Source organism: Oncorhynchus nerka, linkage group LG1, assembly GCF_034236695.1.
Source record: "Oncorhynchus nerka isolate Pitt River linkage group LG1, Oner_Uvic_2.0, whole genome shotgun sequence".
In the NCBI taxonomy this organism is placed as follows: Eukaryota; Metazoa; Chordata; class Actinopteri; order Salmoniformes; family Salmonidae; genus Oncorhynchus; species Oncorhynchus nerka.
In genome coordinates this window covers 11,770,303-11,795,712 of record NC_088396.1, presented here as the reverse complement: position 1 = coordinate 11,795,712, position 25,410 = coordinate 11,770,303, and the positions used below count along the sequence as shown (strand labels likewise).

Sequence of the window (25,410 nt, the reverse complement as noted above, 5' to 3'; positions counted from 1 at the left end):
CCAGGATGTTGCTTTAAACGAGAATGTGTTCTCAGTTAACTTACCTGGCTAAATAAATACAAGTGAGTCATCTCTCTCCATACCGCTTTCCACACAGACCTAGCCCCGCCCCCTATCACTCAAGGAGAGTGTTTGTTGTTGCTTGACCACGAGACGCTTGTGTTCAGTTTGCATGGTCAATGCAATAATGCTGATGACAATGTTGTTTCCACTTTGCTTCTTAATGTAAATCCACAAGGGTTCTATAATTACACTATTATTTTGTGTTTCTTATACCTGCAAACAGCTAGTTTGTCTTTTCTTAGCAAGGTTTAAGTAAATCGCATTACTGCTAATGTTAATCGCTAGTTAGCGGTCTAATAAATGTACTGAGCTAGCTAACTATACAGACTGATACCAGTGACGGTGACGGCCTAAATCAGCATATTGTTTATGCAACATTATCTTCTAAATCAAAGAGGAATAGGCGAAGGAAGCATGAATATGTTGGCTACATGAAGAAACATTTAACGTAGCTAAACATTATAGGGTCCCCTAAGAAACACTGACCAACACTTTGGTTCCTATCCAGTCACAATAACTCCTCCCTGGCATTTTCATTCGTTGTCATGTCAAACACTGCATTCAAAGTGCCCACTATACATTTATATCGAATTAGAATAATCATTCTATTTCCATGATTCCAACAGTTCACCCAAGTGTTTTGCTCTAAATCGCAAGTCAAATCGCGACTGCAACATTTGGTTAAAAATATGGCCTTGATTTTTTTGCCCAAATCGTGCAGGCCTATGTGGCAGTGTGGAAATGACCTCAAATGAGTGCTGGAAATGCAGAAATGAATGAAAATGCAGGAAATTATTTTTGGTATGTGTTGCCACCCTAGGGTCACACTACTCATAAAGCAAAGTTAGAACTTGTATTATTCTAAAACATCAAATACTGTCAAAAATTTGATATGATATTTTGGACATATCGCCCAGCCCTAGTTGGTTTGCACAAAAATGTTCACACGATGCTTGTGTAATTTTTTTGTGTGCAGAAACACCCCGTTGTATCACAAAACCCAAAAGCATTGTACATCAGTTGCACAACTTGAGTGTATACAGGGCCGAAGACCGAATCCTCCTCTCCCGTCACATATAACCTCAATCATATCAGGTAAGCCCTAAGACAGCCTCACCGGTGTCAGCATCTGAATGCTCTCGCAGAAGTTGCCTATGAAGGCCATGATGGTCATCTTCTGCATGAGCCGCTCGATCTTGCTGAAGTGCATCATGAAGCGGTCCTCATCCGTCAGAGCCTCCACGGGCTTCCGCTCCTTCTCGTACTGACGCATGATCTTCACTTCGTTCTCCGTGGGCAGGAAGCGCATCAGACATTCTACGTAGTCCACCGACAGGGTGCGCAGGTCAAACCTGACGGGAGGGGGGTGGGGGGACACGCAGGTGATGTCGGTTATTAGACACAGAAATGCGCGCTATGCGGAGGCACAGGCAGACACGGACTGGAGACACAGACATGCACACAGACGCTATTGCTATACAGACACACACACACAAACAAAACCCTCATTCGCAGTGCTACATAGATTAAGAAGACCACTAGGTCGTGTTGTGGAGGAGTCCATGACGTCTTACAGCTGAATGGCCTTGCAGATCTCCTCGGGGGCCTTGCCCACTTTCCTCAGGGTGATGGCCATGTTCTTGGCCCGGTTGGCGTCCAGCAGCGCCACCTTGTTGGGACCCTTCTGGATGATCTTGGTCTTGTTCACGGCCAAGTCGATGGCCGGGCCCTGGGCTTTCGTCTTGAACATCTCCTCAAACTCATCCACGTTCAGGTCCTGAGGTTGAAAACACACTTCAAGTGATAAGGTTTGAATCCTAAGCAACCCTGTGGTGAGTAGCCTACATGTTGTTTTGAAGTACAGAAGACCAACATAGCGTTTAGAGAAGATCAAAGTGTGAAGTGCATATACGTGGGGGTGAGTGGACGGTTCCCTACCTCCAGTATCCTCTCGTCGTCGATCTCGTTGAACACGGTGCCGTTGATTTGGTTGGGCTTCAGTGCCACCCAGTTGAACACCGGCAAACGGAACTTGGTCTTGATGGGCTTCTTAATCTTCACGGCTGCACCGGAACACAGAGGAATAAGTCAGCAAACACACCATCTACCTCTCTCTGTCATCGCTCTCACAAACACACAGTGCACACGTTGTGTGATGGAGGATAGACATAGGCTGCATGGATCCCAAATGGTGCCCTATTCACTATGTAGTTCACTACTTTTAGTACTACAAAAGAAGTGCACAAGATCAGTGGAGGCTGGTGAGGGGGAGACGGCTCATAATAATGGCTGGAATGGAGTCAATGGTGTGGTATCAAACACATGATTGATACCATTCCATTGACTCCATTCCAGCCATTACTATGAGCCGTTCTCCCCACAGCAACCTCCACTGCACTATATAGGAAATAGGGTGCACTATATAGGGAATACGGGTGGCATTTTGGACACACACAGTCCTATCAGTGACTGGTGGTGGTGACACACATGGATATGCCTCCCTCCGTAGATAGATAAATAGGCTGAGACTGGCCGTCGGTCTCATCTTAAGAGCCGATTTAATGAAATCCCGCCTGAGAGAGAGATGGAGATGTGCTCTACAGCCACTTCTACAGCAGGGCATGATGTGCTCTGGCTAGCTCTTTACTGCTAGCCATAGCCGCTAGTTTATTGATTTAACCTTCAGTTAACCAAGACATACTGTTCAGTAGCGGGCCCAGAATAGTGCCTTGGGGGACACCAAATTGAGTTAGCTATGATATTGAATGTGCATATGGCTAGGGTTGTCATCCCTGGCACAGTGGCATATTGTGTTTATATAGACAAAGATTATGGCCATACGGAGTATATAAACCCAGATTGACTGCCTCTCCCCGGGTAACCTCTCTAGCACACAGACAGACAGAGGTACCGTGGAGCCTAGCGATAAGGATCAGGATTGGAGAGTGTGACAACCAGGGCATTCCAGGCTTGCGCAACACTCTCCTATCTTGTTATCAATACCAGCCTACCTGCAGTGGCACGTCAATGTGTTTGAGCATGCAACAACAGACACTTCCTGACATTACAATAAATCACACACGCACATGGTAGAGTACAAGTATGGAGACCGTGCAGGAGTTGGAAATGTGGCATTTTCAGTGCATTCCCATCAGTCAAGACTAAGTAAGACAGATTGTACTGTATTTTGTCTCGTCCCATTATGTGTAACAGGCTAAAGACCCCAGCAGTTCAGGATCCTAGAATGATGACAAATGATCCCAACTAGGACTCCATGTCCTGTGGTCCTTGTTTTGTGGATAGACTGTGGTTTCATATTTTGGTGGGCTCAAGCCTTCTACAGTACAGCTGTGAAGAATGAAGAATATTTTGGGGGAGTCTGCAAACAGTCGCAAGAGAATTTAAAGAGAATGCATGAAACAAAAGAGTCCAATTTCATGCTTGGCTAGACTAAACAAATCATAGGGCATAAATGGCCATCTCTATGCAGACATTCCTCCTGTGTGTGTGTGTGTCTTGTCTTCACGTTTGGTGTTATGACTAAAAATACCATTTCCAAATACTCAGGAGAGGAGGAACAGTGAAAACACGACCACATGACAGAAAAAAACCTACAGAACAGTTTGATGGGTCCCTCTGGTTGGCAGAAAACAAGATAGAGAAAAACAACCAGAGAAATCATTATTAAGGAGAGAAAGATTAGTAAGATAATAAATCATAATAGACAGTAATAGATCATACAAAACAAGCTTCACAGCTGAAAGTGTACTAATGCTAGTACTGTCATATACTGAATTAAGGCTTCAGATCAAGAGTCATATTCAAGGTGAAAGGTCAAATTCTGGAATGATCTTGTGTCACATTGTATCTTTGTCTCAACTGGTCAAAGTCTGCAGTGAGTACAGACCCAGTGACACACAATGAATGATAGGTTAAGGGGGAGGCCAAGTCAGTGAGTCACAAGACGCCTGACTAGCCGTCACATCCGCTCTGAGTCACCCATGATATCCACACCCTGATATCCAGGAAGTCAAGCAGCTTGAAATTGCGGTGAGTAAACAGCATCAGACACAGTGATACTGTAAATATCGGCAGGGTTCAAAAGGCCTAAAGGATATCAGGAGGCTTGGCTCAAGTTGATAAGGCAACATAAAATTGTGAATTTAGAAGCATTGGAAAGCACATGGTGTGCATTCAGAAAGTACTCAGACCCCTTGACTTTTTTTCTTCATATTTTGTTATGTTACAGCCTTATTCTAAATGGATTAAATAGTTTTTCCCCCCTCATCAATTTACACACAATACCCCATAATGACAAAGCAAAAACAGGTTTTTAGAAATGTTTGCACATTTTCAAAAAACAAAAAACGGAAATATCACATTTACGTAAGTACTCAGACCCTTTACTCAGTACTTTGTTGAAGCACCTTTGGCAGCGATTACCTCTTCTTGGGTATGACGCTACAAGCTTGGCACACCTGTATTTGGAGAGTTTCTTCCATTCTTCTCTGCAGATCCTCTCAAGCTCTGTCAGGTTGGATGGGGAGCATTGCTGCACAGCTATTTTCAGGTTCTTTCAGAGATGTTCGATAAGGTTCAAGTCCGGGCTCTGGTTGGGCCACTCATAGACATTCAGAGACTTGTCCCAAAGCCACTTCTGCATTGACTTGGCTGTTGCTCAGGGTCGTTGCCCTGTTGGAAGGTGAACCTTCACCCCAGTCTGAGGTCCTGAGCGCTCTGGAGCAGGTTTTCATCAAAGATCTCTCTGTACTGTGCTCTGTTCATCTTTCCCTTGATCCTGACTAGTCTCCCACATCCCCACAGCATGATGCTGCCACCACCATGCTTCACCGTAGGGATGGTGCCAGGTTTCCTCCAGACGTTACACTTGACATTCAGGCCAAAGAGTTCAATCTTGGTTTCATTAAACCAGAGAATGTTGTTTCTCATGGTCTGAGTCCTTTAGATGCCTTTTGGCAAACTCCAAACGGGCTGTTATGTGCCTTTTACTTAAATGCTGTTGACATCTTTTGGTACCCTTCCCCAGATCTTTGCCTCGACACAATCCTGTCTCGGAGCTCGACAGACAATTCCTTCGACCTCATGGATTGTTTTTTGCTCAGACATGCACCGTCAACTGGTGGACCGTACAAAGACTGGTGTGTGGCTTTCCAAATCATGTCATATCAATTGAATTTACCACAGGTGAATCACATTGTAGAAACATCTCATGGATGATCAATGGAAACAGGATGCACCTGAGCTAATTTCGAGTCTCATAGCAAAGGATCTGAAAACTTCTGTAAATAAATACTTTTGCAAACATTTCTATAAGCCTGTTTTTGCTTTTTCCATTATGGGTTTTGTGTGTAGATTGATGAGGGAAAAAACAATTTAATCCAATTTAGAATAAGGCTGTAACGTAACAAAAAGTGGAAAAAGTCCAGGGGTCGGAATACTTTCTGAATGCACCGTATTATGATAAGGTCTGATAAAATACTGCAAATGATTAACACTTGATAATGACGGTTCACAAACATACCAAAAAAGATTACAATTGTGATGATCACTGATAGCCGATACCATTAACATACATTACAGTTTTCTTCAATTGCGTTGGTGTGATTTTCACAAGTAGGAAAGTTCAAAACGTTTAGTACAAAACTCAAACCAGATCATCGAAAAGGCAGTTTTAAAACTCTAAGCACATTTTAAATTGACTAAGTACAACACACAAAAACATAGGTCATTTTTTCACCAAACTTAAATCAGTGTTTCATCTAGAAATACGTTTCACATTGCACATGATCCCCTCCAGGCCATGGATGAGGCATGCAATGATTTGCCATGCCAAAAGGTTTTTCTCCACTCCAGGTGCATGAACAATGAGGACATTTATTGCAATGTTGATGAGAACCTATGGCCAAATTCTCAAGACAGGCTTGAGGCTGCAAAAGTGTTTCTTTATTTCATTCATTTCATTTGTTTCGTTTTAATACAGGACACCTATGTTGTAATTACATCTGAACAATATATTTTCGCATCAATGAAAATGTGTAATAATCTCACCTTTGACCACAAATGGGATAGAAATGATATAAACATATTTTTGGGATCAATGGTTGTTTGGTGAAAGATGTCGCCAAACAAAATGAATGCACAATAAAAAGGTTTTGAATAAGTGTTAGCAGTTTGGAGTATTGCATTAACAGTTTTGAAAATGCAACACATACTTGTGAAAATAGCACCAAAGCGATAACAAAAAAACTGTAACAGAACAAAAGCGTATCGGGAAAACCCATCTTTCATTGTCTGGTCCAGCGTGATTCCTCCACATCCACTACAAAGGGAATAGGGTGCCATTTGAGACGCATTCAGTCTCACACGCAGGCGGCGTCTGGGTGGGATGACCTTACCTGCTAACCCTGAGTTGAAGATGACAGTGGGGGATCCACAGCCGGGCAGCGGTGGGGCCATGGGGGGTGGAGGAGGGGGCAGGGGGGCAGACACCGCCATAGGGCCAGGGGGAGGCGGGGGCGGCGGGGGAGGGGGAGGAGTGGCGAGGCCAGCCAATGGCCCATTTGGCACTGGAATAGAGGGAGCGAAATAGAGGAGAAGATGAACAAACAGGAGCAGAGGGAACAAGAGAGAGAAAGTAAGCGTGGAATTGAGATGACAGCATGCCAAGTGCTGTCTTCCATTGAGACTCAATCAGCAGAGTACAAACTCCTCTCGTGTGACTGCTCTGCTCTCGCTTTCTCTCTCTGCTGGCTTCCCCAGCTCTGCCTCTGTGTCTGTTTACGTTACAATTCAAATGCCAGAGCTGGAACAGCTTGGGCTAAAGGCATACCGTTACATTAAATTCCACTCAAGAAAATAGGACAGTAAAAATGAAAGGGCATGTTGTGAAACTAGCAACTAGCAGTCCAGACTGCTTCGCTACCATCTGTGACTAAACAGTAAGCTAAGCCGGAACTGGTCTGGACTCGAATTCCACCTACCAGGCACAGGTGGTGGGGGAGGAGGAGGGGGCGGCGCGGGCATCCCCGGGATCCCATTCGACCCCATCGGGCTGACCGCACCCCCGTTATAGTCCCCTGGTACACCCTCAAATCCGGCCACCAGCGGGCCCCCGGGGGCGGGCGGCGAGGTCAGGATGGAGCTGTCTCCGTCGCCCTTCTTCTGGACCGTCATGGTGCCCTGCTTCTCCAGCTCGTGGATCTTCTTCTCCAGGTTGCACTGCCTCTGGATGGCCTCGTCCTTCTCCTTCACCATCCGCCGCAGCGTGTGCACCTGCGAGTTGGCATCCTTGTACACCTCCTGGGTGGGGGGAGGGCAGGAAACAGACAGAGGTGTTACTGCATTGCACGCAGATCAGAGGATGATCAACCTGTGTCCGTCAGCCATAGAATTACATAAAGAAAAAGTAGAATGGACACTGGCATCCTAGCAACATGACTAAAGAACCGTCCGTCTTGGTCGGGGGGGGGGGGACTTTACTTCTAGGATCTCTATGCTGTCAACGTCAACTCCTCTCCCCTACCGATTGAGGGAGTAAAGTTTCAAGTCTCACCCGGATGGCGTCGAGCTCCTTGTTGCGCGTCATCAGCTGCTTCTCCAGCTCCACGATCTTGGACATGGCCTCGTTCTCCGTGTCCTGCAGCTTCTCCGTCATCTGAGGGAGCAAAGGTCGACAAGGGGGGGGGGGGTTCCGTCAGATCACATGACACGTATAACGCAGAGTGAGTGTTTGTAGTGAACGTTTCAACGAATAAATGCATGGAGAGAAATGGATGGATGCCAAGTTACTGAACGTGTGACTGAGGATTCAGATAGAAGGGACGGCGGAGTGAGTTATCAAAAAGGTAGGGTGGCAAAGAGTCTCCTGTAGGGAGTCAGAGTGTTATTGGATAGAGACAGTACGTCTGTGCGTGGTTTTCGTTTCTTCTCACATGTGACATGTTCTCCTCCAGCTCTTCCACCCGCTCCAGTGCGGCGTTCTTGGTCTCGGCGTCCTCCAGCAGGGCGCCCACGTCAAACACGTTGTCCAGGTAGGCTTGGATCTGCACCTGCAGCTTGTCACTCTCCGTGTGCTTCAGCTTCTACACACAGACACTTATATTAGATTTTACATTTAGGAGACACTTTGATCCAGAACGAGAGATAGACAGACATGCAGGCAGGACCGATGGATATACAGACAAACAAACAGACAGACAGGTCTGAGGATGGACTGATTGGGCCAGTTTACTGAACTCAGGGTCGCATCTCAAAGACGAGGATTGATTTCAGCTTCTTCTTCAAGGCGAGGGTTTATAGAATTAATTCATTTTCCAAACAGAGTATTGACCTTGTTTCAGAGTCTTGAGCTGAATAACTAAGTGCATTTTTTACTAGCATCTCAACATATTTCCTGTGATATATAGCAGGTTTGAGGGCAATTGCTTTTCAATTCAGTAAGTAAAAATAAATCCAAATTTCCAATTCTCCTCGAGGCCTACCTAGACAGAAAAATATAAATGCTTTTCCGTGAGAAAAAAAACATTGCAATTCTGTTTACTTCCTGAATTGACTGACTTGAAATGGAATTGACTCTAGGGCCTTTGCTGGGACCATATTACCACCACACTGGCAGCCATGAGTCATGACCACAGTAAAATTCGACGTGACTGTTATCTCCTTTATGCCCTCTGGACATGTGTACACAACTTGCTATGTACCATCAGGTCCTAATGGCCTGGTACTCAGGGCTCTATTGTCCCTCTGACATCAATGCAAATGAAATCACAATTCACATCAAACACTTGTCATCAAAACAGTATTGTGCTTTTAAAACTCCCCTTGCTGTGATGATCAATTTGAAGAATAGAAGTTCAACAGCAGGTTGAAACTGAGTTTAAAACATGGTCGTTGTGGATGTTGTTTCAAAGCCTAATTCAACGAAATGGACAGCTGCTTTCTAAGGTGATGATTCATTCAAAACAACCATACGCATATATTAGTTATGAGCCCAAGCCCCCCAAAAAGAACTGAATTCAAATGAGGATTGTTCCGTTATACAATACATAGCCTTCCCATATTACACATGGCAGAAAAACATCAAACAAAACTGATTTAAGATGTCTTTGGTACATAATTGGTCCAGCCTATACTCCAAAATTAAAGTAATGCCCTTTGAGTGTGGACCGTATTATTATGCATACTGGATAGACTGGTTACTCTATGCCACACTCCAAAATGCCTGTCCATAAGTCTGGGAGAGAACGTACAGCCCTAGACGATGCTATTGGCTCATTGATTGTGCAGGGAGACTTACACTTGACCTACAATGAGTGAATTTGTATTAGACTTTGAATAGCTTAGTAATAGTGATTTCTTGATATATTTTCATAATTAATTGGGTGGCACATTACCTTTAACTATACAGAATATCTCACCGCCACGCGTTTCCATCTCCTCCTCGCTCTCCTTTATTCCTGTCGCGTGCGGGCAGCGGGGCTGTCAACAGTTTAGTGAAATATGTTTTGTGGCGAGAATGTCCCTAAATTAAGCACTGGGTAGCTGCAAGGAGGTTGGAGAGCATACAGAGTTTGGGAGGAATATCCACCTGTTGGGCATCGAGAGCGATCTCCTCAAACAGTGGTTGACGCGAGTGGAGCGAAATAAGTGTTTGTATATTTATTTCTCAGCTGCTCATATTAACCACATACTCCGCTATAAAGCCACAGTAGCCTACAAAACAGACTGGTGGGAAAGCACGCACCCTCCTCCCTTTTCGCTATTCGAGTGCGGACAAATGACATGTGCTTTTCCCCTGCCCCTGTTCCTGCCCATTCGATAATGGACCATTCTAAATCCAAACTCATTTGACATATTACTAAAGACAATATTTCATTTAGAATTGTCTGACGGGCGAAAATATGATCACTTGATGAGAGAACAGCTGTGCAGCCTGAGGCGAGGGCCCGAGTGCAAGCTATACGTTTTGATTTCTAAGACAGTATAAGGTTTGTTTCTTTCACAACTAAAGTTGCCAAATAACTCTAAATCTAGCATATAGGACCTGTTTCAAATGATCACTTTTATGCTCAACATATCCACTTCATATGCACACTCTTGCCAAAATGGGAAAAAATATCCTTTCTATTTTATTTAGCTAAGTTCTTACTATAAAATCATATAATATAAAATAATGGCACAGGACTTATCAGCATATCTTGTCAGCTAAATGAACAAGCCTACAGCCTATGACATGGAGCATAGCCAGGTAACATACAGTAGGGACTCATTCTGTTCTTGGGAAATACATTTCCTTCATTTCGTATTGTTTCTTTAGAGCTGACTAAAATAAATAATGGATGTATTGTGATGGCGTATATTCAATTGATTTCTTAAGACTTTTTTATTTATTTATTTTTTTATACATGTAGATGTTCCAAAGGTGCTCATCAGCAGGCTTGTATGTGTGGAGGCCTGGAGATGCTAAATGTTCGATGTTCATGTTAATTAACGGTCAATTACCGTGAGACCGGTAAGCTTTAGCATGACAATAACCGGCTGAGAAAATGTCATGAGCGCCATGTGACCCCAACTCAGGCTGGTATCCAGCTACTTACGTCCAGGTAGTCGTCCAGACAGAGCTTGGTGAAGTTGTACTGCAGGTGAACCCTGAAGTTCATGTCCTCTACTGAGTGGACCACGATGTTGATGAACTGCATACACGCCACCTATAAGGGACCAACAAGCACAACCATCAAGGGATAATCTCACTGTACTGATACTGAAACATCCACGGGATATATTGGGTGCATCCCAAATCACACTCTATTCCATGTACTATTCAGGGAGGAGGGTGCCATTTGGGGGGAAAAGTCTTAAATGTGTAAATGAGCATGGAAATGATATGGGTGCATTCGTCATGCTAAATGGGCAGATCAAGGGAGTCACTTCAGTCCGCATCCCAAATGGAACCCTAATCCCTATGTAGTGCACTACTTTTGACCAGGGCCCATTTGGGCTCTGGTCAAAAGTAGTGCACTACATAGGGAATAGGGTGCCATTTGGGACACTTCCCCTGTGTTGAACGTACACAGTGGAGCGCCACAGAATCAGTGCATTCTTGTCACCCTGCTAATACTGTCTTAATGGACTGCCTTGTTAAGAAGCTTGGAGTCAACTGGGTGAGAGATGCCAGCCCTGTCTGACAAATCTGTTTGCTTTCGCGCTCGTGTCAAATGACTGGCCCTCTACCAAATGGCTCAGAACGGACTTGTGACACACGCGGCCTATTCAAACACACAGGGCATCTGGTTGGCCTCTCATGCACACACGGCAGGCACGGACCAATGGGGAGCCTCAAAGTGGAGGCAGTGTGGCACATTGAGGAAAACAGATATTTCGCTGGCACACACACCATGCCGCCTCATCTAGTTCGATTAACACGTATTAGTAGGAATAGTGGGACAAAACAAACTGAGTTGCCGAGGATTCCTGGCTAGATATAGAAATAAACAGAAGTCAAGCAACAGGGTCTGGTTATAAAATGTGATTTCAGGATATGATGTAACCGATGGCTCGTCCAGTGGAAACGCTGTGTACCATAAAGTCAATGTTGTTGTCCATGTCCTTGAAGTGTTCCATTAGCTTCTCGAACCTCTGTGTCTCAGCACACACCTGCAAGAAAAATCAGCAATCATTTACTTTTAGCCGTTGACTCAAAAGGCGATGAAAGGAATCTTTTAAGTACTTCGAGCATCCAGATATAACGCTTTATGACTCGTTATAAATATAGAGTCTTAATAATCTGTTATAGCAAGGCTGTTATGTTTCTCTATGAATAACATTTTTCAGTTGTCTCAAACTGGCTGCTATTTTTTTTATTTAACCCTTTGGGGCGGCAGGGTAGCCTAGTGGTTAGAGCGTTGGACTAGTAATCGGAAGGTTGCAAGTTCAAACCCCCGAGCTGTCGTTCTGCCCTTGAACAGGCAGTTAACCCACTGTTCCTAGGCTGTCATTGAAAATAAGAATTTGTTCTTAACTGACTTGCCTAGTTAAATAAAGGTACAATTTTAAAAAATCGATCTAGCAACCTTTCCGTTACTGGCCCAACGCTCTAACCACTAGGCTACTTACCTGAATCATGTGTAAGACATTATAAACGGGTCCAAGCCTCATAACTGCATTATACATGGAATCGTCAAGTTAAGTCTTTGCAATGCAGAATATTGTATTACCTTAGCGAGAGAAATGAAATGTTTCCGTCATAATCTCTGCCTTATATAAAAACCCAGCCCTGTACTGTCTCCTCACTCCCTCCCATCACACTGAATCCTTCCCTGATCAAATATCAAGAAGAGCGCCAGCATGGTGAAACCTCCCCTGCCATAGGGCTTTGTAACACTCATGACCTATTTTCCCCCTCTGTGATTACCATATATACAGCACTGAAAGAGAGAGAGAGAAACAGAGGAAGGGAGAAAGAGTAGGAGAGGGAGATAGAGAGAAAGAAGGGAGGAAGGGAGAGAGAGGGAGAGAAACAAAGGAGGAAGGGAGAGAGAGGGAGAGAAAGAAAGGAGGAAGGGAGAGAGAGATGGAGAGAAAGAAAGGAGGGAGAGAGAGAGGGAGAGAAAGAAAGAAAGAAAGGAGGAAGGGAGAGAGAGATGGAGAGAAAGAAAGGAGGCAGAGAGTGGGAGAGAGAGAGCGAGAGAGAGGGAGAAAGGGGGACAAGAGAGAGGGGAGAGAGAGGAGAAAGTGAGGTTGGTAGGGGGAAGAGAGAGAGAGAGACACCTCTGCAGTTCAGACATCGCTTAAAGGCAGGGAAGGGGAGACAGACAGATAGACAGACGGGAAAGATAAAGAGCCAAGGAGAGACGAGGAGTGCATATAAGCACTCCACACAATGCTCTGTGCCCCAGCCTGCACGCTGCCCCCCACTCCAAACACACTCCAAACAACCCCCTCTAACCCACAGGGCGAGGAGTCAAGAGCCCCCTAACAACAAGCTTCCCCATAGAGGGAAAGCAATGAGCACCATCTCAACTCAAGCAAGCCAAAATAACACTTGTTGTATATCTGTTGTATAATAGCATAAAACACGAAAGAAAAGCGTCAAAAGAAAGTGCTGTCTTTATATTACAGTTTATATTGGAACATACTGCCAGACAATAACGATTATACAATGTGACCAATAAGATAATCTAATAGTTTTTGGACCATTGCCGTTTCCACCACATATATTGGTAAGGGCCAATCGCAATCCATTGACTTTAATAGTGCAGCGACACACATGGCTATGTCTCTACCTTCTGGTTAAGGGGGAGCGACTCTGAGCTTTAGAGTTGGCTAGTCCACCTCTAACAACAGTGAAATACAATAGAGAGTAATGCTCAATATTTTATTCTGGGTCTAAATATTGTATTAACTTCAGTCAGCCCAATTTCTCCAGAGCCCGCCTGCGAATTGGACTGTTGTACAGAGGCCCCTCCAGAAGCCCAACTACTTTACACATACAAATGCAGACACACAGGGTCAGGGGTTGTATATATGTATCAAGCGTCTCAGAGTAGTGCTGATCTAGGATCAGTTTTCCCTTCTAGATCATACTGAATTGAAGATTAAAATTGACAGGGGGACCTGATCCTGGACCAGCACTCCTACTCTGCTAAACTTGGAACATGCGACCCCTAATCCGGCTGTATAACATAGGTGTCACATAGGTTCTTATATCTGTGAAGTGCCTGCCGAATCACTAACAAACTGTTTTCTCTGTGGGTCTGAGAACTGCCTTTCCGGGTGATTGATGCCGAGCAACACGTCTATAGCCTTTGATACAGGCAGCGCTGCATTCCTAGATGCAATCCTCCACAGGAATTTACCAACCTCGGGTCTGAGAGCATTCCACCACTACACGACTCAATGCGTGAACTACATGGAATGACACCGTTTAGGTATAATAGCATAGCGCCGCCTTCTTGCTCCGCGCATCCGCTGCACCGTACCTCCTTGAAGTTGTCGAACGCAGAGAGGATGATTTCGTGTCCTCCCCTGACGAGACACACGGCGGCCAGTAACTCCAACACGAGAGCTTTGGTTCTGGGAAAGCAGGAGAAGAAAACAATGATGGGTTATAACCTCGTGTGATGCCACTGCCAAAGCCAACCCCCAGTGATGCCTAAGAAAGAGAGGTCGCATCCTTTCTCCCACTAGGGCTGTTTCCCAAATGGCGCCCTATTCCCTACCTAGTGCACTACTTTCCAACAGAGGTCCATGGACCCGGGCCCAAAGTAGTTCCCTATGAAGGGAATAGGGTGCCATCCGAGGTTACATAACGTGTCTTACCAGATGATGTTGCTGGATCAAACATGTCAATTCAATAGTACTATATGATAAACAGGGCTGTGGGTCTAATCCTGGGGATTAAACGAAAGGTATACAGAGCAGAGTGAATCCCTCAGCCATAATCCCTATGAGTGATGAGGTGGTGACGTGGTACCTTGTACCGTTAGCTCATTCATTCAAAGGAAGGTATTCTGTTATTTTTATTCTATTCACACACACACACACACACACACACACACACACACACACACACACACACACACACACACACAGAGTGAAGTGGTGCCCTGATCTGCAAGCCTGGCTGGCTGAATGAGTTTGCACTGGATGCTGGCTTTACACACACTTTGGGCGGGGTGTTGAATGAGCATGTGCACTGGCTCTATCAGCAGTTGACAGAGCTGGTGCAGTCTTAAGGGAAGGTAGGCCGGTAGTGCTGATCTACAATCAGTTAATCCTTTTAGATCAATGAAATACGATAATATATGGACCCTGGAGAGCTGATCCTAGATCAGCACTACTCCTCGGAGACGCTTGAAAAATAAGCACCTAGAGGAGCTGTTTAGCACCAGGCACTGGGGGCCATCCACCCAAAGAGTCCATTTTACCTGGGATTCTTATTGTTGAGACTTAGTGCAATTTCATTCACAGCATGCGGGTGGGACATCACCATGTTGAAGCCGTACTGGGCCATCAAAAATAGATGGAGGGAGAGAGAGAGAGAGAGGGGGGAGAGAAAAAGAAAGACAGCTCGTTAATAAACAGGGAGGGAACCGTTTACATAATAAAGGGAAACTTGAGAAATGATCTGTCGCGGAAAACATGGCAGACGACAAATTTGTCTGAGGATAGATGAGGGTGTGTGTCTTTTTCTGCATTTTCTTATGTTACAGCCTTATTCTAAAATGTATTAAATTGTTTTCCGCCCTCATCAATCTACACACAACACCCCATAATGACAAAGCAAAAACAGGTTTTTATACATTTTGGCACATTTAAAAAAAACAAATTATAATAATGAAATCTCATTTACATAAGTATTCAGACTCAGTACTTTGTTGAAGCACCTTTGGCAGCGATTACAGCCTCAAGTCTTCTTGGGTATGATGCTACAAGCTTGGCACACCTGTATTTGGGGAGTTTCTCTCATTCTTCCCTGCAGTTCCTCTCAAACAGGTCGTAATGTGCAGATGTTCAATCGGGTTCAAGTCCACATTCAGAGACTTGTCCAGAAGCCACTCCTGCATTGTCTTGGCTGTGTATTTAGGGTCGTTGTCCTGTTGGAAGGTGAACCTTCACCCCAGTCTGAGGTCCTGAGCGCTCTGGAGCAGGTTTTCATCAAGGATCTCTCTGTACTTTGCTCCATTCATCTTTCCCTTGATCCTGACTAGTCTCCCAGTCCCTGCTGCTGAAAAACATCCCCTACAGAATGATGCTGCCACCACCACGCTTCCCCGTAGGGTTGGTGCCAGGTTTCCTCCAGATAATGACGCTAGGCATTCAGGCCAAGAGTTCAATCTTGGTTTCATCAGACCAGAAAATCTTGCTTCTCACAGTCAGAGTCCTTTTAGGTGCCTATTGGCAAAATCCAAGTAGACTGTCATGCGCCTTTTACTGAGGAGTGGCTTCTGCCTGGCCACTCTACCATAAAGGCCTGATTTGTGGAGTGCTGCAGAGATGCTTGTCCCTCTGGAAGGGGTTATCCCATCTCCATAGAGGAGGTGGGAGCTCTGTCAGAGTGACCATTGGGTTCTTGGTCACCTGATCAAGGCCCTTCTCCCCCGATTGATCAGTTTGTCCGCTCAGCCAGCTCTAGGAAAAGTCTTAGTGGTTCCAAACTTATTCAATATTAGAATGATGGAGGCCACTGTGTTCTTGGGGACCTTGAATGCTCCAGAAATGTTTGGTACCCTTCCCCAGATCTGTGTCTCAACACAATCCTGTATCGGAGCTCTACGGACAATTCCTTTGACCTCATGGCTTGGTTTTTGTTCTGACATGCACCGTCAACTGTGGGACATTATATAGACAGGTGTGTGCCTTTCCAAATCATGTCCAATCAATTGAATTTACCACAGATGGACTCCAATCAAGTTGTAGAAACATCTCAAGGAGGATCAATGGAAACAGGATGCACCTGAGTTCAATTTCGAGTCTCATAGCAAAGGGTTTGAATGCTTATGTAAATACGTACATTTAAAAACAAATATTTTTGCAAATATATATATATATTTTTTAAAGTTCCGCTTTATCATTATGGGGCATTGTGTGTAGATTGATGAGGAAAAACAATTATTTAATACATTTTAAAACAAGGCTGTGACGTTAATAAAATGTGGAAAAAGTCAAGGGGTCTGAATACTTTCCGAGATGTACTACATTTGATGAGAGCCCTATGGGACCCCTATGGGCCCTGGTCAAAAGTAGTGCACCAAATAGGGAATAGGGTGCCATTTAGGAGGCAGACTATGTATTGGGTGAGCTTGGCGGCTGGAGAGAGAGAGAGACTCTCACCTGGTAGTTCATGATGGCTCGCAGGCACATGATGCAGACGTGAACGTCGTCCTTCTTACAGACCAGCCGGGAGTTCTTCAGAGTTCTCCGGCTCGGCAACGTGTTGCAACTGAAACATACGGACACAGGAGAGTTTTCACAGTATGCACCATTAGTCTGAATTGATACAAACAAAGAAGCAGCGCTTGGTGAACAGGAAAACTGCAGAAATTAAACTCGTTAGAAGGACACAAAGAGTTGTGTAATCTACTGCCTTACTCAAGAGGCCAAAGGGGAATTGAACTATCTCCGCACAAGTACAACGGCAGCAAGTAATTTGCATGCATGGCGGCGACCAGGCCGGCTTTGTGGAGATAAAATGGCAAAGAGGGGAGCCTTTCCCGCTGACGCCTTTCTCACAATGAAAGGAGAGTGGGTGTGTTTGTTCAAGTGTGTGTGTGTGCGTGTGCTACTGAACACGGCCCAGTACAGCCCAGATCATCTCCGTCCAGCCAGGGACATAAGACGTGATATTTTCAGCGCTGTCACAAGGCTCTAACTACTAGCAATGGTTCTGGGAAAAGGTTCCTTGAGGCTACCGATGCACACAAACACTGACTCATGTTTGCACCGATGCCTTAGGGCCAAGTCTTCAGTCACGGCATTGGCAGAGTGTGTTGTCTAAACAATCTAGCAAACCACAGTAGATGATAGGTCTTCATGGTCAGGCACGTCTCACTGGTTACATCGATGTGAGTTATTCAGCAAGCAGTTATGACGTCTGCGTGTAGTAAATGTAAAATAGCTATAACAGTAAGTGTGTGTATGCGTGACTTTGTCTTTGTGTGTGTGTCTATGTGTGCTCTTTGTTCTATTTAGGTGCATGTGACAGAAAAAAGACAAGTGTCCTCGCGTAAATGAGCTCGCGAGACGGTGACAGAATTGGACCGCTGCCTCACCCAGCAGGCGACGGCGGTGTTCTTCGAGAACTAACCTCTTGTACTCTTTCCCCTCATTACACAAAACTATCTCCAGCCCTCAGCCTGCGACCAGGCAGCGGGAACAATAGGTAGAGTAACAAATCTGAGGGGAAAAAGGATCTATATCCTGAATGGCACCCTACTCCCTACATAGTGCACTACTTTCTTCTTCTTCTTTTTTTTTTACCAGGGCTCTGGTCAAACGTAGTGCACCACATTGGGAATAGGGTGCCATTCGGGATGCCACCAGTGACTTGGAGAGCACATTGTTTCTTAATCATACAGATGGAATGATGTGTGATGACTTGACTATGAGTAAAAGGAGACAGTCATTCACCCCGCTGCAATGTCGGCCCGGTAGGCTTGCGTTGACAGGCCTGGTGGTGGCGTACCAACTTCCACCCAATGAAAGTTTGCCAAAAGGCTTTGAGCTATGCTTTCGTGGACGTTATTTCAACACTACAGCTACCTAGTCTAAGGCCGAGTCCCGAACGGCAGCCTACTCCTTGTACAGTGTACTCCTTTTGACCGGGGCCAAATAGTACACTACACAGGGAACAGGGTGCCATTTGGGGACGCACTTACACTCTAAGTCACGTCTCACTACAGTACAACAACACGTTGACAGACACAACTCTAAACTACAGTAGGCTAGCCTGAATAAGGAGCTCTGGAAGAAAGAAAAAAACAGAAGACATACCATCGTCCTTGAGAACACTTTGGGCATTTTAAAGAGCTTGGCGTCCTTCCAAGTGTGCAGTGAGGTTTTCAGAAAAATACATAGAATTCTTAATATGACATCAGAAAAGTGACAACAATGATTGACTTGGAGGGGGTGAAACTGTTACAGGCTAAGTTTCTGTACGTGGGAAAAATGAATAAATACTAACATTGCTAATGTTAATTACCTTGACTTGTCAGTCTGTGTAAGGAGGAAACTAAAGAATGTACAGAAGGGTTTGGTTTACAGCCAGTTACTAATTGAACAACAACTAGCAATATACAGAGGGGGCCAGAAACAATGACAGTACAAACAGCCATTTGCTCTAAATGGGAACAGAAATCTAATTTCTACAGTAAGCACAATAGTTAGTAGCAGCAGAACAAATAGGCCTAACTTCCCCTCGCTCCCCTTCACACACTGGGACACAGCTTGGTAATGGAAGCAGGTAGTGTGTGTGTGTGTGTGTCAGGGTTTCTGTTAGCTGGTAAATACCAGGCCGATAAAATAAACTACATTTGCTGTCCAAATTGTTGTAAGAAAAAAATTATTCCATTGTAAAATAGTGCTTTTTATCCATTGATGGAAATACCAGTGGATGTGCTCCAAACGTCAAAGGCAAATATACTTCATAGGCTAATAAATCCTCAAGCAGCTGGGACATTAGAGTTGGTTGTGTTTCTAGTCTTACTCACGCAAAAGACTGGAGGTCCCTCACAAGGAACTTCAGCTCAGTGAACCCTGCCTGACTGGGCAACATTGGTGAAGATTGTGTTGATTATCTCTGTCTCCAGTGCGCCCGCCCGAGAGGTGTCTCTTTCACCAAAACAGAACGAAGACAGCCTCATGATCTCGCCTTCTTAAGGACAAAGTAATGAGACTGATGTGAGTCAAGCTGCTCCAAGGTATTGACTTCCCAACAAGCAGCGGCTGTCTTTGAGCAGGCCAAGGTCCACCGCAAACGCAAGTAAATTAGAGGCAAATTATTGTGTTCGTCAGGCCCAGTCCTAGCAGTTCTGCTGCCGCACTAGGCCAGATCAACATATGCCGCCCGTGTCATGTATAGTATGAGGATTTGAAATGGATTGATAGACTAGAGTAGAGTAATGATGTGTATCATGCGCAATTGGTGCATTTCAGTTGAACTTATTCAGTTGCGCTTGGAAACGGACAAATCGTCGCCGACTTTTCACATTACAATGTTGCAATCCCTAATAGGAAACAGAGTTGTCAATAGGCCCCGTATATCACACGACACGAGTCTCGACACCACGACAGTTCAAATGACAATAAACATAACATTCATTAACATCATCCAGTAGAACTGTAAAAAGAGTGAGGCATTGTAAACTAAGCTTTCTCTCAATGAACTAGCCTGAACTCATTTGGTTTATTGATATCACATTTGATTGTCCAACATGATCATTTCTTTGTTTTGTGGCTGCCTAGAGTGTACTCTTTCCACCTCTGTGTTGCTGAATCACGGTGGGAATGGGGAATGGGGAGTGGGCCGGACCGGTCATGGCTGGGATCCAGCTTGTCAAAAGTACACTGAACAAAAATAAACACAACATATTGGTTCCATGTTTTATGAGTTGAAATAAAATACCTCCGAAATTGTCGATACACACAAAAAGTGTATTTCTCTTAATGCACAAATTTGTTTACATCCCTATTAGTGAGCATTTCTCCTTTGTCAAGATAATCCGTCCACCTAAACAGGTGTGGCATATCGAGAAGCTGATTAAACAGCATGGTCATTCCACAGGTGCACCTTGTGCTGGGGAAAATAAAAGGCCACTTTAAAACATGCAGTTTGTCACACAACACAATGGCACAGATGTCTCAAGTTGAGGGAGCGTGCAATTGGCAGGCTGACAGCGGGAATGTCCACCAGAGCTGTTGCGTAGAACATAATATCCCAGTTCTTCCATGCCCTGCATACTCACCAGACATGTCACCGATTGAGCTTGTTTGGGATGCTCAGGATTGACGTGTACTACAGCATGTTCCATTTCCCGCCAATATCCAGCAATGTTGCACAGCCATTGAAGAGGAGTGGGACAACATTCCACAGGCCACAATAAACAGCCTGATCAACTCTATCTGAAGGAGATGTATTGTGCTGCATGAGGCAAAATTGTGCTCACACCAGATACTGACTGGTTTCTGATCCACGCCATACATTAGGGCCTAATGAATATATTTAAATAAATCTGAGTAAAATCTTTGAAATTGTTGCATGTTGCGTTTATAATTTTGTTCAGTATCGATATTTCTTTTTGCTAACCCTAACCCTTTTCCTAACCTAATTTTCCTAACCTGCTATGCTAATTCTCCTAACCTGCTGCTAAATTAAATCAGAGAGGCCTTGATTGTCTTTGAAAACAACTGTGTTCTGTTATTCATTAACTACACATTTTATACAAATAGCCTATAGGACAGGTCGTTGGCAAATTACATGATACAAATATTATATTTTGAAAGTCGTGTCGGAGACTAGTTCTTCTCGGCTCATGTTTGTATTTATTTTAATTACGATATTCATTCATGATTTATAGAAGGGATGAAGACGTAACGGGCAATGCTATGCTTTTCAATAAAACCGGTCATTTTGGTTTAAGAGCATCATTCCATTTTTTTACAACTTTACAGGCTAATTCCTATTCCGTTAAGATGAATGACAATAATCTAAAGGTGATTTTGAGCACCGTGGGAGGACGCCATAATGCGTTACGCACCCAATGCATATGGACACCCGGGAAATTTCTCAAATATCCGGTAAATTCAAATCTTGCCAGTCACGGTTGTCCGGCGCCAAATTTTCCTCACGGAAACCCCGGTGTGTGTGTGTGTATGTGTGTGTGTGAGTGGCAGGTAGGTAGGTAGGTAGGGGAGCCAGGGGGGTTGAGGTGGGGGGGGTGCTGCGGGCATCTACATCTATCAGACAGCACCATAAGCGACACCTCAAGTAGACCTGCCTGCTGCTGCTGAAGAGTGGAGCACAGAGCAGGAGACTAGAGGACGAAGGCCAGGACAGAACACCAGTCAACATCACAGCTGTCACCTTCATACAGCTCACATTCACATACAGCACATTGTTTTTTCCCCCTCATCAATCTACACATAATACACCATAATGACAAAGCCAAAACAGGTTTTTAGATTTTTATTTTTTTCTTGCAAATTAATCAAATAAATGAACAGAAATATGACATTTACATAAGTATTCAGACCATTTAATCAGTACTTTGTTGAAGCACCTTTGGCAGCGATTACAGCCTAGAGTCTTCTTGGGTATGACGCTACAAGCTTGACACACATGTATTTGGGGAGTTTCTCCTGTTCTTCAATGCAAATTCTCTCAAACTCTGTCAGGTTGGATGGGAAGCATCGATGCACAGCTGTTTTCAGGTCTCTCCAGAGATGTTTCATCGGGTTCAAGTCCGGGCTCTGGCTGGGCCACTCAAGGATATTCAGAGACTTGTCACGAAGCCACTCCTGCATTGTCTTGGCTGTGTTTAAGGTTGTTGTCCTGTTGGAAGGTGAACCTTCACCCCAGTCTGAGGTCCTGAGAGCTCTGGAGCAGGTTTTCATCAAGGATCTCTCTGTACTTTGCTCCATTCATCTTTCCCTTGATCCTGACTAGTCTCCCAGTTCCTGCTGCTGAAAAACATCCCCTACAGCATGATGCTGCCACCACCATGCTTCACCATAGGGATGGTGCCTGGTTTCCTCCGGATGTGACGCTTGGCATTCAGGCCAAAGAGTTCAATCTTGGTGTCATCAGACGAGATAAACTTGTTTATCGTGTTCTCAGTCCTTTAGGTACCTCTTGGGAAACTCCAAGCAGGCTGTCATGTGCCTTTTACTGAGGAGTGGTTTCCGTCTGGCCACTCTACCGTAAAGGCCTGATTGGTGGAGTGCTGCAGAGATGGTTGTCCTTCTGGAAGGTTCTCCCATCTCCACAGAGGAACTCTGGAGCTCTGTCAGAGTGACTATTGGGTCCTTGGTCACCTTCTGACCAAGGTCCTTGCTCCTTTTGGCCGGGCGGCCAGCTCTAGGAAGAGTCTCTGTGGTTCCAAACTTCTTCCATTTAAGAATGATGGAGGCCACTGTGTTCTTGGAGACCTTCAATGCTGCAGAAATGTTTTGGTAACCTTCCCCAGATCTGTGCCTTGACACAACCTGGTCTCTGAGCTCTACGGATAATTCCTTCGACCGCATGTTTTTTTTTTTTCTGACACGCACTGTCAACAGTGGGACCTTATATAGACAGGTGTGTGCCTTTCCAAATCATGTCCAATCAATTGAGTTTATCGCAGGTGGACTCCAATCAAGTTGTAGAAACATCTCAAGGATGATCAATGGAAACAGGATGCAGCTGAGCTCAATTTCAAGTCTCATAGCAAAGGGTCTGAATTCTTATGTAAATAAGGTATCTGCTAAAATGTCTAAAAACTTGTTTTCACTGTCATTATGGGATATTGTGTTTAGATTGACGAGGACAAAACATTATTTAATACATTTTAGTATAAGGCTGTAACGTAACAAAATGTGGAAAAGGGGAAGGGGTCTGAATACTTTCAGAATGCACTGTATGGTGCCACTTAAATGGCACCCTAGTGCACTACTACAGAAGTAGTGCACTATATAGGTAATAGGGTGCCATTTGGGACGCATTCATAGCCTCAGTCTCCTATAGGATCTTCCATTTGATCTAAACTTGGACAGACAGGAGTATTAACACTGTAGCCCCACAGTCCCTTGTACATACGTGCCAGCACACTGACACACTGGATGCATCCCAAATGGCACCCTATTACTTATCAAAGTTTTGCACCATACAGGGAACAGGGTGTCATTTGGGACTCACACACTAGCCTACCAGAAGAAGCTCATGAGTCGTGAGTTGAGATTAATTGAAAATTAATGTAGCTTAATCCACCATATGTGAAGGCTGGTGGGGGGGGAACTACAGGAGGACGGGCTCATTGTAACAACTGGAATGGAATAAATAGAATGAATGTTTGATACCGTTCCATCGACTCCATTCCAGCCATTACTGTCACGTTCTGACCTTTATTTCCTTTGTTTTGTATTTATTTAGTATGGTCAGGGCGTGAGTTGGGTGGGCAGTCTATGTTTGTTTTTCTATGATTTGGGGATTTGTATGTTTCGCTAGTATGGTTCTCAATCAGAGGCAGGTGTCATTAGTTGTCTCTGATTGAGAATCATACTTAGGTAGCCTGGGTTGCACTGTTTGTTTGTGGGTGATTGTCTATGTTGATTGCTTGTGTCAGCACAGTTCTCATTTAGCTTCACGGTCGTTATTTGTTTATTGTTTTTTGTATTCAGTGTTCAGTACTTTCTTTAATTAAATATGAAGATGAACACAAACCACGCCGCGTTTTGGTCCGCCTTTCCTTCAACAGAAGAATCCCGTGACAATTACAATGAGCCCGTCCTCCTATAGCTCCTCCCACCAGCCGCCTCTGGTTGGGATTGAGAAGACATGTGCAACATGGTGCGAATGGTTTCCTTTGTGCAACGTTACCACAGTCAGACAGAAGGATTAGCCGTCTATGTGAGAAATCAATGGGAATAACACCCTGGCACATCATTGAAACAAGAGCAGGGATTAACACACGCAGTCAGAAATAGGCAGAATTGGATGAACCTGGTTTAATAACGTAAGCAGGGGGACAATTTCAATGTTGGCCAAATTATAAAAAAATGTGTATCATTCATATCATATTCATCACATAACATATCATATTTGTAAAATCCCTGTGGAAAAGATGGTTAGAAAATGGGGATTTCCGGCTTGTTCAGTAGCTATGAAAACCCCAGTGTCAGCAATGTGCGGTAGAGATATCATAATCCATAACATTTCATGTGATGTCTGAAAAGGTCGTTTGTTGTGGTCATGAGGACCGGAAGGCTTTAAATGGCTTAAGACACGTTTCAGTCTGGCACGGATTTGAGGATAGAGGAGGGGGGTTGTTTTCCATGGATACGTTCCAAATGGCACCCTATTCCCTATGTAGTGAACCCCAATATGGGGGATTCCATAGGGAATCCCATATTGCTCTGGGCAAAAGCACTATCTAAGAAATAGGGTGCATTTGGAACGTATCCATGGAAAACAAACCCACCCCCGTCCTCTATCCTGCCAATCCGCGCCAGACTGAAAGGTGGTTTAAGCCATTCAAAGCCTTCAGGGCCTCATGACCACAACAAACGACCTTTTCAGACATCACATGAAATGTGCGCGCCTTCAGAAACGTCAGAAACGTCAAATACAACCATGTGACGGCCCTCCCACTCCGTCTGCCTGAGTTCTCTCTCTTTGCTCTTGTTTTCCTTAATAGGATGTCGGTGGGCGGAGGCGGGAGGGTCGTCAGCGAAATGGGACACACCTGGGCTCGGGTGTGTCCCGGGATAAATACACCTCTTCCCCATTCATTGAGGAGACTCTCCATGCAGACACACCGATAGATTTTTGGTTGTGGCATTTTTGTGGTTGTTTTGTTTGTTTGCTTTGGCACCTTTCAACACCCCTCATGATCACATTTATGCACGGAACCACTCACTTACACTACTGATTACCGACGACACACACCATTGTTAATTGTATTTATGTCACTTCAGTTAATAAATATATTTCTGTTATTCCTGATCTCCACATTGTCTCCTTTTTTGTTACGGACTTCGCGCCGGTTCGTGACAACCACGTGAATGAACCCAGAGCATCAAATTAGGGAACTATAACAATCCAGACTAAGTGAACTTTTCAAACCATTCCTTGTAGAT

The 25,410-nt window shown here is 44.6% G+C and overlaps 1 protein-coding gene and 1 long non-coding RNA gene across 9 annotated transcripts in view; one reads left to right on the top strand and one right to left on the bottom strand.

Annotated features, from left to right (window-relative positions):
* The window catches only part of LOC115139874 (formin-like protein 2), a 119,774-nt gene that overhangs the window by 9,254 nt on the left and 85,110 nt on the right, over positions 1-25,410 (bottom strand). For 4 of the 8 annotated variants that reach the window (XM_029678202.2, XM_029677844.2, XM_029677756.2 and 1 more), the window contains exons 7-19: positions 16,915-17,023; positions 15,009-15,085; positions 14,061-14,154; positions 11,662-11,736; positions 10,680-10,790; positions 8,016-8,165; positions 7,637-7,738; positions 7,065-7,383; positions 6,480-6,650; positions 3,679-3,699; positions 2,002-2,126; positions 1,638-1,840; positions 1,181-1,415 (exon numbers count right to left, since the gene is read on the bottom strand). In XM_029678202.2, coding sequence (XP_029534062.1) covers positions 1,181-1,415; positions 1,638-1,840; positions 2,002-2,126; positions 3,679-3,699; positions 6,480-6,650; positions 7,065-7,383; positions 7,637-7,738; positions 8,016-8,165; positions 10,680-10,790; positions 11,662-11,736; positions 14,061-14,154; positions 15,009-15,085; positions 16,915-17,023 — 1,792 coding nt within the window. Of the gene's footprint in view, positions 1-1,180; positions 1,416-1,637; positions 1,841-2,001; positions 2,127-3,678; positions 3,700-6,479; positions 6,651-7,064; positions 7,384-7,636; positions 7,739-8,015; positions 8,166-10,679; positions 10,791-11,661; positions 11,737-14,060; positions 14,155-15,008; positions 15,086-16,914; positions 17,024-18,573; positions 18,772-25,410 lie in introns of those variants that run through there. The other 4 variants (XM_029678112.2, XM_029677933.2, XM_065004088.1 and 1 more) reach the window with 2 other exon arrangements.
* On the top strand, positions 4,058-25,269 carry LOC135561894 (uncharacterized). The gene is made up of 3 exons (XR_010459753.1): positions 4,058-4,113; positions 8,037-8,114; positions 24,969-25,269. It is a non-coding gene; the product is annotated as an uncharacterized LOC135561894 (long non-coding RNA).